General features: G+C 45.7%; 1 protein-coding gene across 2 annotated transcripts in view; it reads left to right on the forward strand.

The window, feature by feature from the left end:
• Positions 1 to 10,966: 10,966 nt before the first annotated feature.
• QTRT1 (queuine tRNA-ribosyltransferase catalytic subunit 1) overlaps positions 10,967 to 14,528 on the forward strand; it is an 8,755-nt gene continuing 5,193 nt past the window's right edge. Inside the window, exons 1-3 of one of the 2 annotated variants that reach the window (XM_019659215.1) lie at positions 10,968 to 11,267; positions 11,505 to 11,573; positions 11,670 to 11,808. In XM_019659215.1, the coding sequence (XP_019514760.1) occupies positions 11,025 to 11,267; positions 11,505 to 11,573; positions 11,670 to 11,808 (451 nt within the window). In that variant the 5' untranslated portion in view covers positions 10,968 to 11,024. Of the gene's footprint in view, positions 11,268 to 11,504; positions 11,574 to 11,669; positions 11,809 to 14,528 lie in introns of both variants that reach the window. The other variant, XM_019659216.1, reaches the window with a different exon arrangement.

The raw sequence follows: 14,528 nt of genomic DNA on the forward strand, positions 1-14,528 counted from the left end.
CCGTTGTAGGCCTGGGTGTCTGACCCTCCAGCAGAGCAATGGGCAGGTTTCTCTACTCTGTTGCCAGTGTGAGAAAGTGGCGTGGGTGGCAGGACGGTTCTTGGTCACGAGAGATGGTCCAGTTCCAGGCCATTAGACGCCTTACTCTGAGTTGGCCAGGGCCAGCAACCGGTTCCAGTGTTCCAGTGAGCACCACACCCTGTTCCTGGCTGTCTGCAGTGACCTAGTGGCCCATGCTGCTGCTGGGGTTTGCACACATCATTCAGCATGCCTTGTTTTCTCCAGTCTAAGAATGGGTGTGGTTTAAGTGCAATTTCAAGTCATTATGGGGTAAAATGTCCTTGTGGGACTGGCATGTGGAACCTAATTTGAAAAAGTCCAATTGAATCTGGCTGAAGTACCCCAAGACATGGGAAACCCCAGCCATGGAACCATCTGTGTTGGGGTGGCACTCTGTGACAGCTGCAGCCTTCATTTCTGGTGCTGCCGCTGCCCAGAATTTCAGAGTGCGCAGTTGGGGTTCTTGGCAGTGGCCCAGCCCTGTTCCACCACGTTCCCCTGAAGCAGTGTTCTTAATCCTGAGCAATTTTTTAGTCCTTGGGGACATTTGTCACCTAGTGGGTAGAAGCCAAGGATGCTGCAGATCACTCTACACTTAAATGTCGGCAGTGCGGATGTGGAGAAGCCCTCCTCAGAGCAGTGCTTCTCAACTCTGACCCTCCCAGAAGGTGGCCTCTCTGGGAAGAGCCTCGTGGGCAGGCAAGGCCTGGGACTGCCCCTCTGCAGGGACCCCTCTCGACTTGCTGCCTTTTCACCCTCACACTAGGCAGTGTTCGTGGCCTGAGCCCCAGACAGCCTTTTGGCCTCCTGTGCTTGATTAACCATGGTGGCCCTTGGGAGAAACAAGCCATTCTTGACTTAGGATCACTCAGCTGAGACAGAAACTCCAGTGTGCCTTCAAAGGATGAAGATTTGCCTTCTTGGAGAAGTGAAAGGAAGGTGTCCAGCACTCAGAAAATATTGAGAGTTTTGCTTTCTGCTGGCGCAGAGGAGGGCCCAGATACCAAGTGGTCCAGCTCGTCTGTCAGGAGAGAGGGGTTCTGTGAAGCCCATCTGAGAGTTGGCTCACGATGTGAACATTAGAGTGAAACTGAAGTGCCCTGGGATCCCTTGAGTGTTTGCACAAGTGGGGAGAGGAGACAGACCTGAGGGATGGGTACCCATCCTGGCTCCTCTCCGACACATCCAGAGGCTGGGACAAAAAGACCCACATGAGATCATTGGGACCTTGTCTTTGAGATGAGAGGATACAGGCTGTGGACAGAATCTGTGTAACTCAGAAATCCACAGGGAGGAATCTCCTGGCCCCACCTGACAAAAACCTTCAAACTACCTGCATTGTCAACACAGGTCTCCCATCAGTTTCCCAAGCAGCGACCACCACCACATTCAAATTCCTGAACTCCATTCAGTGTCTCAACTCTCCTTCCTCATAAAGACACCAGGCATTGGATTAGGGCCCACCCTAATCTAGGATGAGCTCATTTCAAGATCCGTAATTACATCTACAGGGACCCTGTTTATAAATAAGGTCACATTCACTGTCATCAGTGGTTAGGATTTGGACATACCTTTGGGGACACTTCAAGCCACTACAGGGCTGGATGAAGGTTTCACACACACATACCCGCCCCCCCCCAGCTCCACCCCCAGGCTGTTGGCACAACCATGGGAATTTATTAGCGAGGACCACTGTGGTCAGATCTGGATAGCACAGAGCCAGCAGCATCTTTGCAGCACAGCGGGTACCTGTTCCTGGGAACAGCTCATAAGCACAGATCCCTTGGCATCCTAACTTCTTGGGGACCTCATTGGTGCTGATGATATGATAATGCAGCTGACCAATGGTAGTATCCAGCCTTCAGGACATGCTTCCTCAAGGAGCTGGGTTCAGAAAGATGTGGCCGCTGCCTCCAGCACAGAGAAGGCCTTGCTGCTGGCGCATCACCCATTCATTCAAAGCTGACCAAGACCTTCCCAGCCTGTTGCCCTCCAAGCCCAGGAAGCCATACTGGAAGAGGGCCTCACTGAGCTGCTTCTCCACCTTCTCCTCAGCCAGGACCATGTTGAACAACAGCTACCTGATGATGAAGAGATGCTTTGGCCCACATGTTGCAGGAGGACAGTGCTGTGCATCTTTCAGTCACCACCAGAGATCACCAGGAGCTTGAGCAGTAAGGACCACGCAGCTCACATGCTTACTCTGAGTTGATCAAGATAGGGTACTTGGTGGATTGGCCGGGGGCGGGGGGGGGGTCAGTGACCTGGGACTGGATACAACACCCCCGAGGGCCCCAGGATGCCTTTGGAGGGAGGGAAGGAAAGGAGAGAGACCACATGAGTGGAACAGCTGGACACTGGCATGGTAGGTTGAGATGACATCCGAGGGAAAGTGCTGGGCCTTTCTAGGAATTTGGACTGATCTGGTGGGGGAGGGGTTTGGGAATTGGCTACCTAGGACAAAATGTGGTCTCTGAGCAGTAATGGGGCATAGATCCAGGATTTCCACCTCTCCAGATGAGCAGTTACAGGCACCCTGGTGGCTCTCGGTGCTGAGGTCCAGTCTGACCTGGAAGTTATCACCTCGCTGCCCAGCTACCCTCTGTCCTGGCAGAGAAGCATTCACTCCTTCAGACCATTGACCATTCTTCCATAGTCAGCAGGGCCTGCCTTCCTCCCCACCCCCCAGAACTGGCTGTATGCAGCCTCAGGATTCAGTCTCCAAATGTGATCCCCATGCTGGCTGCTCTTAGCAGGAAACCGTCTTGGCCAGGATGCTCATTCTAACCCATGCCAGAATAAATGGAAACTTCCTGTGTTCACTGTTTTCATTCATTCAAAATGTATTTATTGGGTATTGCTTATGTATCAGTCCTGCAAAGGGTGCTGGGATTATGGCAGTGGACCTAGTCCCAGCCCTCATGGGGCTTCCAGGCACCAAGAAGGCCCTGTCCTAGCTGGGCAGGGAGTGTCAGGAAAGGCTTTCTGTGTTTCAAGTGAGACAGGACGATTGAATTGGGACAAGGGGTGTATTAGGGAGGGTAAGGGAAAGATACGCCATGCAGAGGGAACAGCATGCACAAAAATTCTGCTGGGGGGTGGGTGGGAATAGACTTAAAGGAGCTGCAGTCAGGTGGGTGAAGTATTTAGGTTGGAAAATGAAAAGTGGGGCCAGCCGTGTGGTGCGTTGGTTAAGAGTTGACTTGGGAGTGCCGGCTCTGAGCAGCAGGGCCGCAGTTTGGATCCCACATGAGGGCCAGTGACACTGTGCCCTCTACAGCTAAGATGGTGAGCAACAGCTTGACCTGGAGCTGGGCTGTTGTGAGCTGCCGATGACAGCATAGGTTGCAGTGGGCTGCCATTAGCTACCGTGAGTGGCTGACAGCCAGCGTGAGTGGCCATCCAGTGGCCAGCGACCGTTTGCCTCACCCAGGAAGAGTGCAATGATAATACCAACATGGGCCAGTTAAGCGACGTTCTTCACAACTAGACTGAAGAACAAAAGGACAGCAACTTGTCTGTTTCCCTACCCTGATTCCCCAACGCTGTTCCCCTCCCCCAATTCCCCAATAAAATCTTTTCAAAAATGGGAACAGTGTGGCTGTATCAGTGAGGGGCACACAGTGCAGGGCCTTGAAAGCCAGCCAGAGGAATTCTAACCTGTATCCTGAGGGTAATTGGGAGCCATGGAAGGATTCTGAACCGGAAGACCCCAGGCTGAATCATGCCTCAGAACAGTCCTTTAGGCTGTTGGACAAAGAATAGGTGTGTGGGAGAGCTGAGAATGGAGATCAACTGACCAGTAAAGGGGCTTGAATTCTGGAATATCCAAGCTGAGAGATTCAGGCGGACTTAGGTGGCATAGTCCTCTGGGCTTGCTGAAGGAACAGCTCCCAGACCCAGGTGGAGTAAAAACTGCATGTCCCAGAAAGGGAAGACGGGCCCCAGCAAAGAGCATTGCCTTACCACAGGATGCAGCAAAGAAAGGGAGGGGCCCCGACTCACAGGTCCTCCCCTCCGCTGTGGGGAAACAAGCAGGTCCTCCCCTCTGCTGTGGGGAAACAAGCAGAAACGTTAGGGAGTGGCCACAGAGGTCATTACCCAGGGGTCTTGAGTCCTAGGTCGGTGGCATTTACAGTGTCTCCCAAGAAGTTGGCACCTAAGCTCAGCCTCTTAACACCCAGGCAGAGGGAGAGGTGGGGCGAGAATATCACAGGAGTGCCCCTTTTTCGGATGGCTAAAGCAAAAAAAAACAAAACCCAGGCTCCCAGGACAACCACCCGAACCCAGGGCTGTAAGGATCCGTTTCAACGTTAAAGGTATTCGAAACCGCCATTCTCCAGAGGTTTCTGGATTCCCCACTCTGCCCAGAAATCCAACTCTGGCCCTCCTGGGTCCCAGGACCTCAATGCCCTTTCCTTAAGGCCAGTTTGGGGGGCTACTCTGGGCAGCTGCAGTGATCCTTGAGGAGATTGGCCGCGGGGTGGGGGTGGGGGGTGTCTACTGAGCATCCCCAATCCCGGTAATGCACCTTGAGTGATGCGTGGGCCCCCACTTGAGGGGCGCGGATATCGGCAGAGGCCCCGCTTAAGCAAACAACTCCCTTTCTAGAGCGCCTCCTGTCCCCCGCTAGGCCCAGCCGCTGCACCCCTCCGGGCTCTTCCATGCCCAATCAAAAGTCACTGCTGCGAATAGAAGCATTTCACAGACTCCACCCCCAGCAGTCCTCGCCCTCTGTCCTGGCAGAGAAGCTGCGTCATTGTGTCGTCAGCGAACGCTTCTAATAGGACACTCGCAGGCCTCGCCCTCCACCACGCCCCAATAGGTTTTGTTCCTTGCACACAGCGCGCCTCTTCCAATAGGACTCCTTCGAAGGCTCCGCACCAGGGCGGCCGCTTCCCTAGTTTCCAGGCAACGCGCAGGGCGCTGTCCAGCGTACTGAAACCGCGCTCCCAGTGCCTCTTTAAAGGGCGAACTCATGGCGTCCCCAGCCCACCTTATTCAGCGGCGCAGAAATCCTAAAGTGGATGTCACTGAACCTCGGCCGCACCCCCTTCCACGCCCCACTTTACCTCTTACTGATACAAACAGCTCGCTTCTCTCCACACCCCATACTACCATCTAACTCAGACGAAAGCAGGATCTCGTGGTTTGACTTCCGACCTTCATCTTCTGCTCCTTCCCTCACTCTTTCTAGGTACACCGACCTCCCCTCTGCACCGCAAACCATCCAGACACATTCCCACCCTTGGGGCTTTGCTCTCACTGTTCCCACAACATGAAATGCTTTTTCTCAGTTCCCATCATGGCTTCTCCCTCACCTCCTTCAGGCCTTAACTCAAATATCACCTCAGTGAATCTGATCCTGACCACCCAACTTAAAATAATCACTTCCAATTCCTCTCCATTTCTGCCCTGTTTATTTTCCAGCACTCCTCACTACCTGAGACGTATGTTTTAGTAATTTTTCTTGTTCACCCCTCCAGGGCACAGATTTTTGTGTGCTTGTTCACTACTATGTTGCCAGCAGTGAGACCAGTGCCTGACATAGAGTGGGTGCTCCATATTGTTTATTGCATGTATATCCATGCGTGTATTTGGGCATTTACTGTGTGACAATCACTGCTTACCTTCATAATGACCCTCTGCCCCTATTTAAAGATGAAGAAACTGAGATTCAAAGAGTGACGATCACTTGACCAAAGTCACCTGGCTTCTGAATCCACCCTCCCGTGTTTCTCTGGCTGTAAACTTTCCACTTCTTTTCTGTGCTGCAATCCCTAATACTGCCTTCTCCTTCAGGTAAAGAAGTTGTATAAGAGGGTGGCATCACAGCGCTCACACAGGACTAGATTTCAATTCCTGTTCCTTGGTTACTAGTCATGTGACCATGAGCAAGTCAGTAAACGTCTCTGCTTCAGTTTTTTCATTCATAATGTGGAAATAAAAATAATACCCACCTCATTGCACTGCGAGGGTCAAATGAGGCAATGATAATGTAGAACTAACCAGACACCTGACACACACTGGCACCTGCTCTGCTCCATTAGCATTGGTAGTGTTGGCTATTAATCATCATATTATTTGGATAAATTTAAAAACTTTTAAAAATTAGGAGAATGAAGCCAGAAAAGCTATAGGAAGACAGTGTTTCAAGAAGGTAGGAGTAAAGATTAGATACCAAACCTCACTGGGAGTAAGAGAAATGCACATTAAAAATGACATGGAGTTACCACAGTTCTCCTCTCAAGTGGGCAGGTGAAATTGTGTTGAAAACAGATACTTCCATATACTGTGGGGAAACAGTTACTTCCATATTCTACTTGCTGGTATAGGTGCAAACGTCAGAATCAGATAGAGGGCATTTGGTGGGGTCTTATAACATTATACTCTTTAACCCGAGTCATCCAGCTGCTGGAAGTTTCTCCTAAAGATATACTTGTCGCCATGTGAAATTACTTAAATACAAGATTATTAATTGCAGCCTTGTTTACAGACGCAAAAGATTACTCACAACTCAAGTGAGAATCAACAGGAGACCCCATAAGCGAGTGATGGTCTACCCATACTTTGGGATACGAGGCAACTGTTAAAAAGAACGAGAAGACTATGATAGCCTCCAAAGTGTAGAGAAAAAGCATGTTGTGCCCGATCAATGTAACTAGCAAGCCATTTTTGCATAAGAAAATAGATGGATATAAGTATTTAGCTTTGTATAATATAATATTTGCTTCTGTTTGCATGAAGAAATAAATGCTGAAAAGACACAAGAATCTAATAAAACATGTTACTAGGAAAGGCTGAAATGGAAAGTGGATGGGGATGAGGTGGAAGTGAGTTTGACTTTTACAGTTTCTGAATTTTTCATACATTTGAAACTGAAATATTACAAATGCAGAAATGTGCCTAAAACATTATAGTTCAATGAAGACTCTTGTAGTTACAACCTCTAAAAACCATTTTTTATTTTTGTTTCATGTGCAAGGGAAAAAAATATATCCAAAACACTAAATTAAAAAAATAGGGCCGGCCGAGTGGCTCAGTTGGTTAAGAGCTCACTCAAGAGTTTGAGCTCTGAGCAACAGCGGTTCGAGTCCAGCCCGAGCTGAGCTGCCACTGAGATGCCAACAAGCGGCAGGTTGAAAAAAAAAAAAAAAAAAAAAAAAAAACAAATAAAAAAATAAAGAAGTGCTCAGCAGCTCAGCCATGTTGAATTATGCTACCTAAGCTGAGTAATGACAGATGTTGATAAATGGCTCCAACATCTGAAAAGATGTTCAATCTCAGTAGGAATCATGGAAGTGCAAATTGAAACCCCAATGAGATGCCATTTCATCCACACCTGATTGCCAAAACTTAAAAGTTCTGAAAATACAAGAGTTTGAAAGGACATGACGCAAGGGAGCTTTCCTATGCCTTATGTTGACTGGGATATGGTAGAGGTACTGGTTAATCTTTAATTTGTTAAGTATGCCACTTAACATTGCTAGCAAGTCCATCACAAAAAAAAAGACAGAGCATATTACTTCCAGTAAAATCAGAGGAAAAATTGAATTGAAAAAAATATAAAGGGGACTTTTTTTTTATCAGTTCCAAAAAAGGCAATAGAGATGGGAGAAAAAGCAAATAAAAGAACCCACAAATGCTACACAAATAGAAAGCCTATAAAAGATGGTATCAGATCCAAACATACCAGTAACCATTATAAATGCAAATGGAGTAAGTTGTCAGTAAAATGCAAAGATTATTGGAATGGTTCAAAACTACAAAGTTCAGTTCTTTGTTGTTTTCTAAAGACACATCTTAAACAAGACAAAAAATTTCAAACTCATGGATGTACAAATATATTTAAGGGTTACCATATAAAGGAAACTGTAGTAGTTATTTTAATATCAAATAAAAAACATGTACACAAATCCATAGGCTGTGGAGATAGGGATTAAAGAGAAGAAAGCAATGAGAGAGAAGCATTACATGGATCATCATGATAAGGTGCCATCATTCAAGGATTATGAATAACTCAAATCTCCACATTTGAAATCCACAAAGAGGGGAATATAGTAATATAAGGACATTTGGAACAATTGTAGGCCAATAAATTAAGACAACTTAAACGAAATGAACAAATTCCTGGAAAAACTCTACTTACCTGAATTGACTTGAGAAGAAATAGGACATCGAAATAGTCCATTTGAATCATTACAAAACTTAAATCAGTAGTTTAAAATATTCCTATAAGGAAAACAACAAAACCAGATGGATTTACAGGTGAAGTCAATAAAACATTCAAGAAACAGATAATTCGGGCTGGCTGAGTGGCACGTTGGTTAAGAGCTGGCTTGGGACGCCAGAGGGCCCCGGTTCAGATCCCACATATGAGGGCCAGTGACACTGCCCTCTACAGCTAAGATGCTGAACAACAGCTCAACCTGGAGCTGGACTGCCGTGAGTAACGACAGTGTAGGCTGCAGCCACTGCTGCAGTGGGTTGCCATGGGCTATCGTGTGTAGCCAACAGCCAGCGTGAGCAGCCAGCAGCCAGCGGCTGATCTGCCTCACCTGGGAAGAGAGGAATGATGGTGTCAACTTGGGCCAGTGAAGCAGCATCCTCCACAACTAGACTGAAGAACAAAAAGAACAGCAACTTGTCTGTTCCCTTTCCCCCAATTCCCCAATAAAAATCTAAAAAAAAAAAATTAAATGAGACAAATTATATGGTTATCTCTCTATGGAAAAGTGTACAATAAAATTCTATTTATAAAAAATCTGTCAGTGAACTAGGAATTGAAAGGACCTTTCTTTACCTTTTGCTGTGATGGTCAGATATATCTGAATGAATATATCCAAAATTTTTATACATAAAAATGTCATTTATGTACAAAGCAGCTCAAATTGTTATTATTAAATGCATAAAATAGTCAAACTATCAATTTTTTGTTGTTTTTTTTTGTGGATTTCTGACACATTTTGAAAAAAAAATCTTGAAATCAATTAACGCAGCGAAAGAGTTAATATGGTGACTCTTCAAAAAATCTACAACAGACATCATGTCATACATAATGGTGAAATGTTGAAAGTATTCGTTTTAAAATGCCTTCAGGGGCTGGCCGAGTGGCATGATGGTTAAGAACTGGCTTGGGATGCCAGAGGGCCCCGGTTCGGATCCCACATATGAGGGCCAGTGACACTGCCCTCCTTTAAAACAAAACAAAACAAAACAAAACAAAACAAAACAAAATGCCTTCAGATATATAGTGTAAGGAGTAAAGGACAGAAGCCAAAACAGCGAGGAGACGACTGCAATAATCTGAGCAAGAGCTGTTGGTATCTGGACCAGGATGAGAGCTATGGAGGTGAGTGTGATGTGGTTGATTCTGGCAAGATTTTGAATGCAGAGCAGCCATGATTTGCTGATCAATCAGATGTAGGAAGTGAGAGACAGTGAGTCAAGGACCATCCCTAAGTTTCTGTCTGAGCTCCTAGAAAGAATGAGCTGCTACTACTGCAAAGGGGAAGATGTAAGGGGGTAGGTAAGTTTAGGATTGGCAACAATCAGGAACTCTGCAACATGTAGAGTTTGGATACCTATAGACACCCAGTGGAGATGTATGTCAAGGAGGCATCTGTTAAGAGGAGATGGGAGTTCAGGGGAAAGGAATAAAAATTTGGGCATTGTCAATGCACAGAAGTTTTGAGAAGCGTATTATGAGTTACAGGCTATGTGATACAGAGTCATGGAGGGTGAAGGGTTAAAATTGGGGAAGTTAAAGAAAAAAACAAAAAACAAAACCAAAAAAACCAAAAAACTAAAAAAACACAAAACAAACATAAAAACCACACACACACACACACACACACACACACACACACACACACAAACACACACACACACGATTGTGGGAGTTAGGAGCAACTGATGATCAAAATATGAGCCAGCCATAGGAAAATCAGAAGAGTGTTGCAGATGATGGCAATGCAAAGGCTCTGAGGTGGGCCTCCTGGGTGGGTGTTTTCCAGGCGTGGCCTTAGTGAGACTCTCCACTACCATGAGAAACTGGCATCATTAACCCAAGGGTCCTAGAAGGTCAGATCTTGCTTTCATCAGCCGGGTTAGGCCTGTGGTCCTCAGAGAAAGGACTCTGGGGCAATGGCGCCCTCTGCTGGCCAGGACAGATATCAGTTCCATTACCCACAATAACAATCAGTATTATATATTTTTTCTATTGCTATTATTATTAGTGGAACACAGCCAGTGCTTAATAAATCCGTGACCCAGCCTTTCTCATCCCTGTGCAGCATGGAGACTGGCACTAGTGGGGATGTATATGAAGGTGTACATTGAATGAATAGACATGGCCAGATTCAGGTTTTGTCTCCCCTTCTGTAAATCTGGGATTCCTGCTTTCATTGAATAAGCTAATGTTGATTGAGCAGGTACTATGTGCTAGGTCATATTCTAAACTCTTGGGACAAAGCAATGAACAAGACAGACAAAAGTCTGTGCCAGGCAAAATGTAATGATCTTTACATCTATCCTCATTCAATCTTCACAATGTCCTTATGCCAAGATGCTATTATTCGCCCCATTTTATGGAGGATAAAATTATGGCTTAGAGAAGCTTTGATTGTAGAGCAAGGAAGTGGCACGAATGGGACTCGAACTCAAAAGACAATTAAAAAAATTTATTTTTCAATTACAATTGATATACAATATTAGTTTTACTTGTACAACGTAGTGATTAGACAATTATATAACTTACAATGTGATCACAAGACAATGTTTGATACTCGCTACAGTGCTTTGCGGGTGTGAGCGAACTGGGATCCCAGACAAGACCAGCAAGCCACTGTAGTTGTTGCCATGGTCCCACTGACGCTCTCCCAAGGAGTCTGCGTCACACGTCACGTGACTTTAGACAATATGGCGCCACCTAGGGTACTGCCCACGTGGTTCTGGCAGGCAAGATGGCGGCCGCAGTCAGCCCGACTTCCCTGGAGTCGGCCCCACTGATCTTCCGTCTGGTGGCCGAATGCAGCCGCTCCAGGGCCCGGGCAGGCGAGCTGCGGCTCCTGCACGGACCGGTGGCCACGCCAGTGTTCATGCCAGTGGGCACGCAGGCCACCATGAAGGGCATCACAGCGGAGCAGCTGGACGCGCTGGGCTGCCGCATCTGCCTGGGCAACACTTACCATCTGGGTCTGAGGCCGGTGGGTGGGCTCTGCCTGTCCCGGGTGGTGGCGGAGTTTGGGGAACCCTGGTGCATCCCCTAGGCCCGAGCACGCCTCCAAAAGTCAATGGACAAACGCTTATTGAGCGCTCCCAGTGGCCCAGGCCTTGTGCTAGGCGTGAGGGAACGGCGGGGACCCAAGTTGGCTATCCCTGTGTCTCCACGTGAGCTCTCAGGGTCGCGCTCACCCTTAATCTAACCCTCCCCTCCAACCCAGGGCCCCGAGCTCATCCAGAAAGCCCACGGTCTCCACGGCTTCATGAATTGGCCCCACAATCTGCTGACGGTGAGGTGGGGTCGGGGCCGGGATGAGAAAGCGCTCCTCCGAGGTGGAACTCCCCTAACCTCTCTCCTGACTGCCCTGCGGTGGGTTTTCCCCCAGGACAGCGGCGGCTTTCAGATGGTGTCCCTGGTGTCCCTGTCCGAGGTGACGGAGGAGGGCGTCCGCTTCCACTCCCCGTACGACGGCGATGAGACCCTTCTGAGCCCAGAGAGGTCCGTGGAGATCCAGAACGCACTGGGTGAGCATATCCTAGGGAGCGGCCCTTTCCCCTGCCTTAGTGAATAGAGGTAAGGCGGCCCGGCCCCTTACGTGCTGCGTGGCTTTGGGCTAATCGCTCACTCCCCTTCCCTGAGCTTTAGTTGAGCCAACTTAAAAGCGGAGAGCTCACAAGATGCATGTGATGTTGGTGATCTCTTAGCACAGTGCTTGGCATGTAGTAGCTTTTATTATTAATCTTTTGCAATTATTACTCTTAAATTGCAAATTGAGCAAAGATATGTTGAAATAATGGAAGCAACAAGAGGTGATTAGTAAGGCTTTAGGCCCCTCCCGTCTCCATCTATATCCCGAATTCTTTGTTAAGGACAATGAACATTTTCCCAATCTTATAAAGTGCTAAGGAAACATGGGTACAAACCTTCCCATCTTCTAACCAGATGGTGCTTTTAAGTGCCTCCATAAATTCTTTGGCTTCTACTCATAATCATAGTGCTGGGTGTTAAATCATCCATGGAACTTACAGTCCACAAGGGAGACAGGCATTGGTGAGAACGTCACAATGAGAAAAGGGAAAAAAACAGTGCAGATAGAGTGCATTGTATGTTTCTATTTGTATGAAAAAAACACACAAAAAAACATCACATATATGACTCGCTTTTTTTTTTTTTAAGATTTTATTGGGGAATTAAGGGGAACAGTGTTGGGGAACTGGGGAAGGGGAACAGCCAAGTTGTTGTCCTTCAGTCTTAGTTGTGGAGGGCGAAGCTAGCTCAGCTCCAAGTCCAGTCGCCATCCGGCTGCCTGTCTTTGTTAGAAGCTCGGTGCTCTCACCAGCTGAGCCATCCGGTTACCTGTTGGCAGCTCAGTGGCAGCTCAGCTCCAGCACAGCTCACTGGCCTATGTGGGAATCGAACCGGTGATCCTGTTGCTCAGAGCTCACACTCTTAACCAACTGCTCCATTCGGCCAGCTCCAAGAGACGTTTCACTGAATATCCTGTTACAGTTTTTAAAATTTTGGGGTATTTTGAACATTTGGAACCATGTGTATGTATAATTTTTTTTCAAATAAGTTATTTAAAATTTTCTAAAAGGCACATATAAAGTTGAGATTATGAACATAAAGGCCAAGTACATGGAACTATTGGATATGATTCAGTATGCATGTTCAGGGAAGGCTGCCCTAGACCTAAAACCTGTGGATGAGGAGGGATAAACTAGGTGTGTTCAAAGGGGGAAAATGTGTTCTGAAAAGAGGAAGCAGTCAGTGCAAATGACCCAAGGTAGGACGAAGACTGGCATGTTGGAAGAACAATAAGGAGGCCTGTCTGGCTGGAGCAGAGTGAGGGAATGGGGAGAGTGGGAGGTGAGGAAAAGGAGTTGACTCGGGCAGGTTCTGAGGGCCTTGTGAGTTTTGATTTGTCCTTAAAAAAAAAATTGAACAAGAATACATTTTGTATACTTTTCTATACAAAAATGTGTATAGAAAGCAGTGCCCTTCCCATGCCTGTCCTCCATTCATCTCTGTCACTCCCACAGACCACCAATGTTTCTAGTTTCTTATATATTCTTCTAGATTTTATGCAAATACACTGTCAGATGTCAGATACTATTTATGGCACATTCTTCTTCTGTAACTTGCTTTTCTTTATTTAAATTCAAGTATATGCTGAAACAGAAGCAATCTCATCCACCTGTTACCCAGTTTCAACAATTACCAGATCATGACCATTATGTTAAATGTTTCATAAAATTTTCCTGTAAAACCCCTGGGTCTGCAGTTTTGTTGTAGGAAGGTTTTTGATGATTAATTCAATTTATATAACATGTTGATAGGGTGTTCAGATTTTGTGTTTTGTCTTGGGTCAGATTTGGTAAGTTGGATTTTTCAAGAAATTTGGCCATTCTGTGAACTTTATTTCAATTTTCTGGGCATAAAGTTTATCATAATATTCTATTATTATCCTCTTAATGTCATAGGATCTGTAGTGATGTCACTTTTTTCATCCCTGATACTGGTAACTTGTAATCTCTTTTTTCTTGATCAGTTTACTAGGGGTTTATTGATTTTGAGTTGATTTTTTTCCAAAAACCAATTTCTGGTTGGTTTATTTTATCCCTTTGTCTGTTTTGTTTCTTTTCTTTTTTTTTAAACAACTTTATTAAGATATTATGAACATATAATTGATTCATTTAAAATGTAACCTTCAGTGGTTTTTAGTATATTCACAGAGTTGTACAACAATTACCATAATCTAATTTCAGAACATTTTTATTACCCCCAAAAGAAATCCCGTACCGATTATCAGTCACTCACCATTTCTCCCTCCCCAAGCCCTAACTAATCTACTTTCTGTCTTTATAGATTTGCATATTCTAGACATTTCATGTAAATGAAATCATACAATATGTGATCTTTTGTGAATTGCTTCTTTTACTTTGTATAATGTCTTTGAGGTTCATTTATATTATAGTGTGAACAGTACTTTATTCCTCTTTATAGCCAAATAATATACCATTGAACAGTTATGCTTCATTGATATTTTAAAATAGTTGCCATTTACATATTCTGTTTATTTTTTAATTAAATTTTTTTTGCTTTGGTCTTTTTTTTCTAGCTATTTAATCTTCTTAGATGATTATTAATGTAATAATCGTTAAACCAAATGTAATATATTAAACCAAATCCCAGACATCCTATCAATTCTATAAGTATTTTAATTTGTATCTCTAAAACATAG

The sequence above is a fragment of the Hipposideros armiger genome, unplaced genomic scaffold, assembly GCF_001890085.2.
Source record: "Hipposideros armiger isolate ML-2016 unplaced genomic scaffold, ASM189008v1 scaffold_298, whole genome shotgun sequence".
Taxonomy (NCBI): Eukaryota; Metazoa; Chordata; class Mammalia; order Chiroptera; family Hipposideridae; genus Hipposideros; species Hipposideros armiger.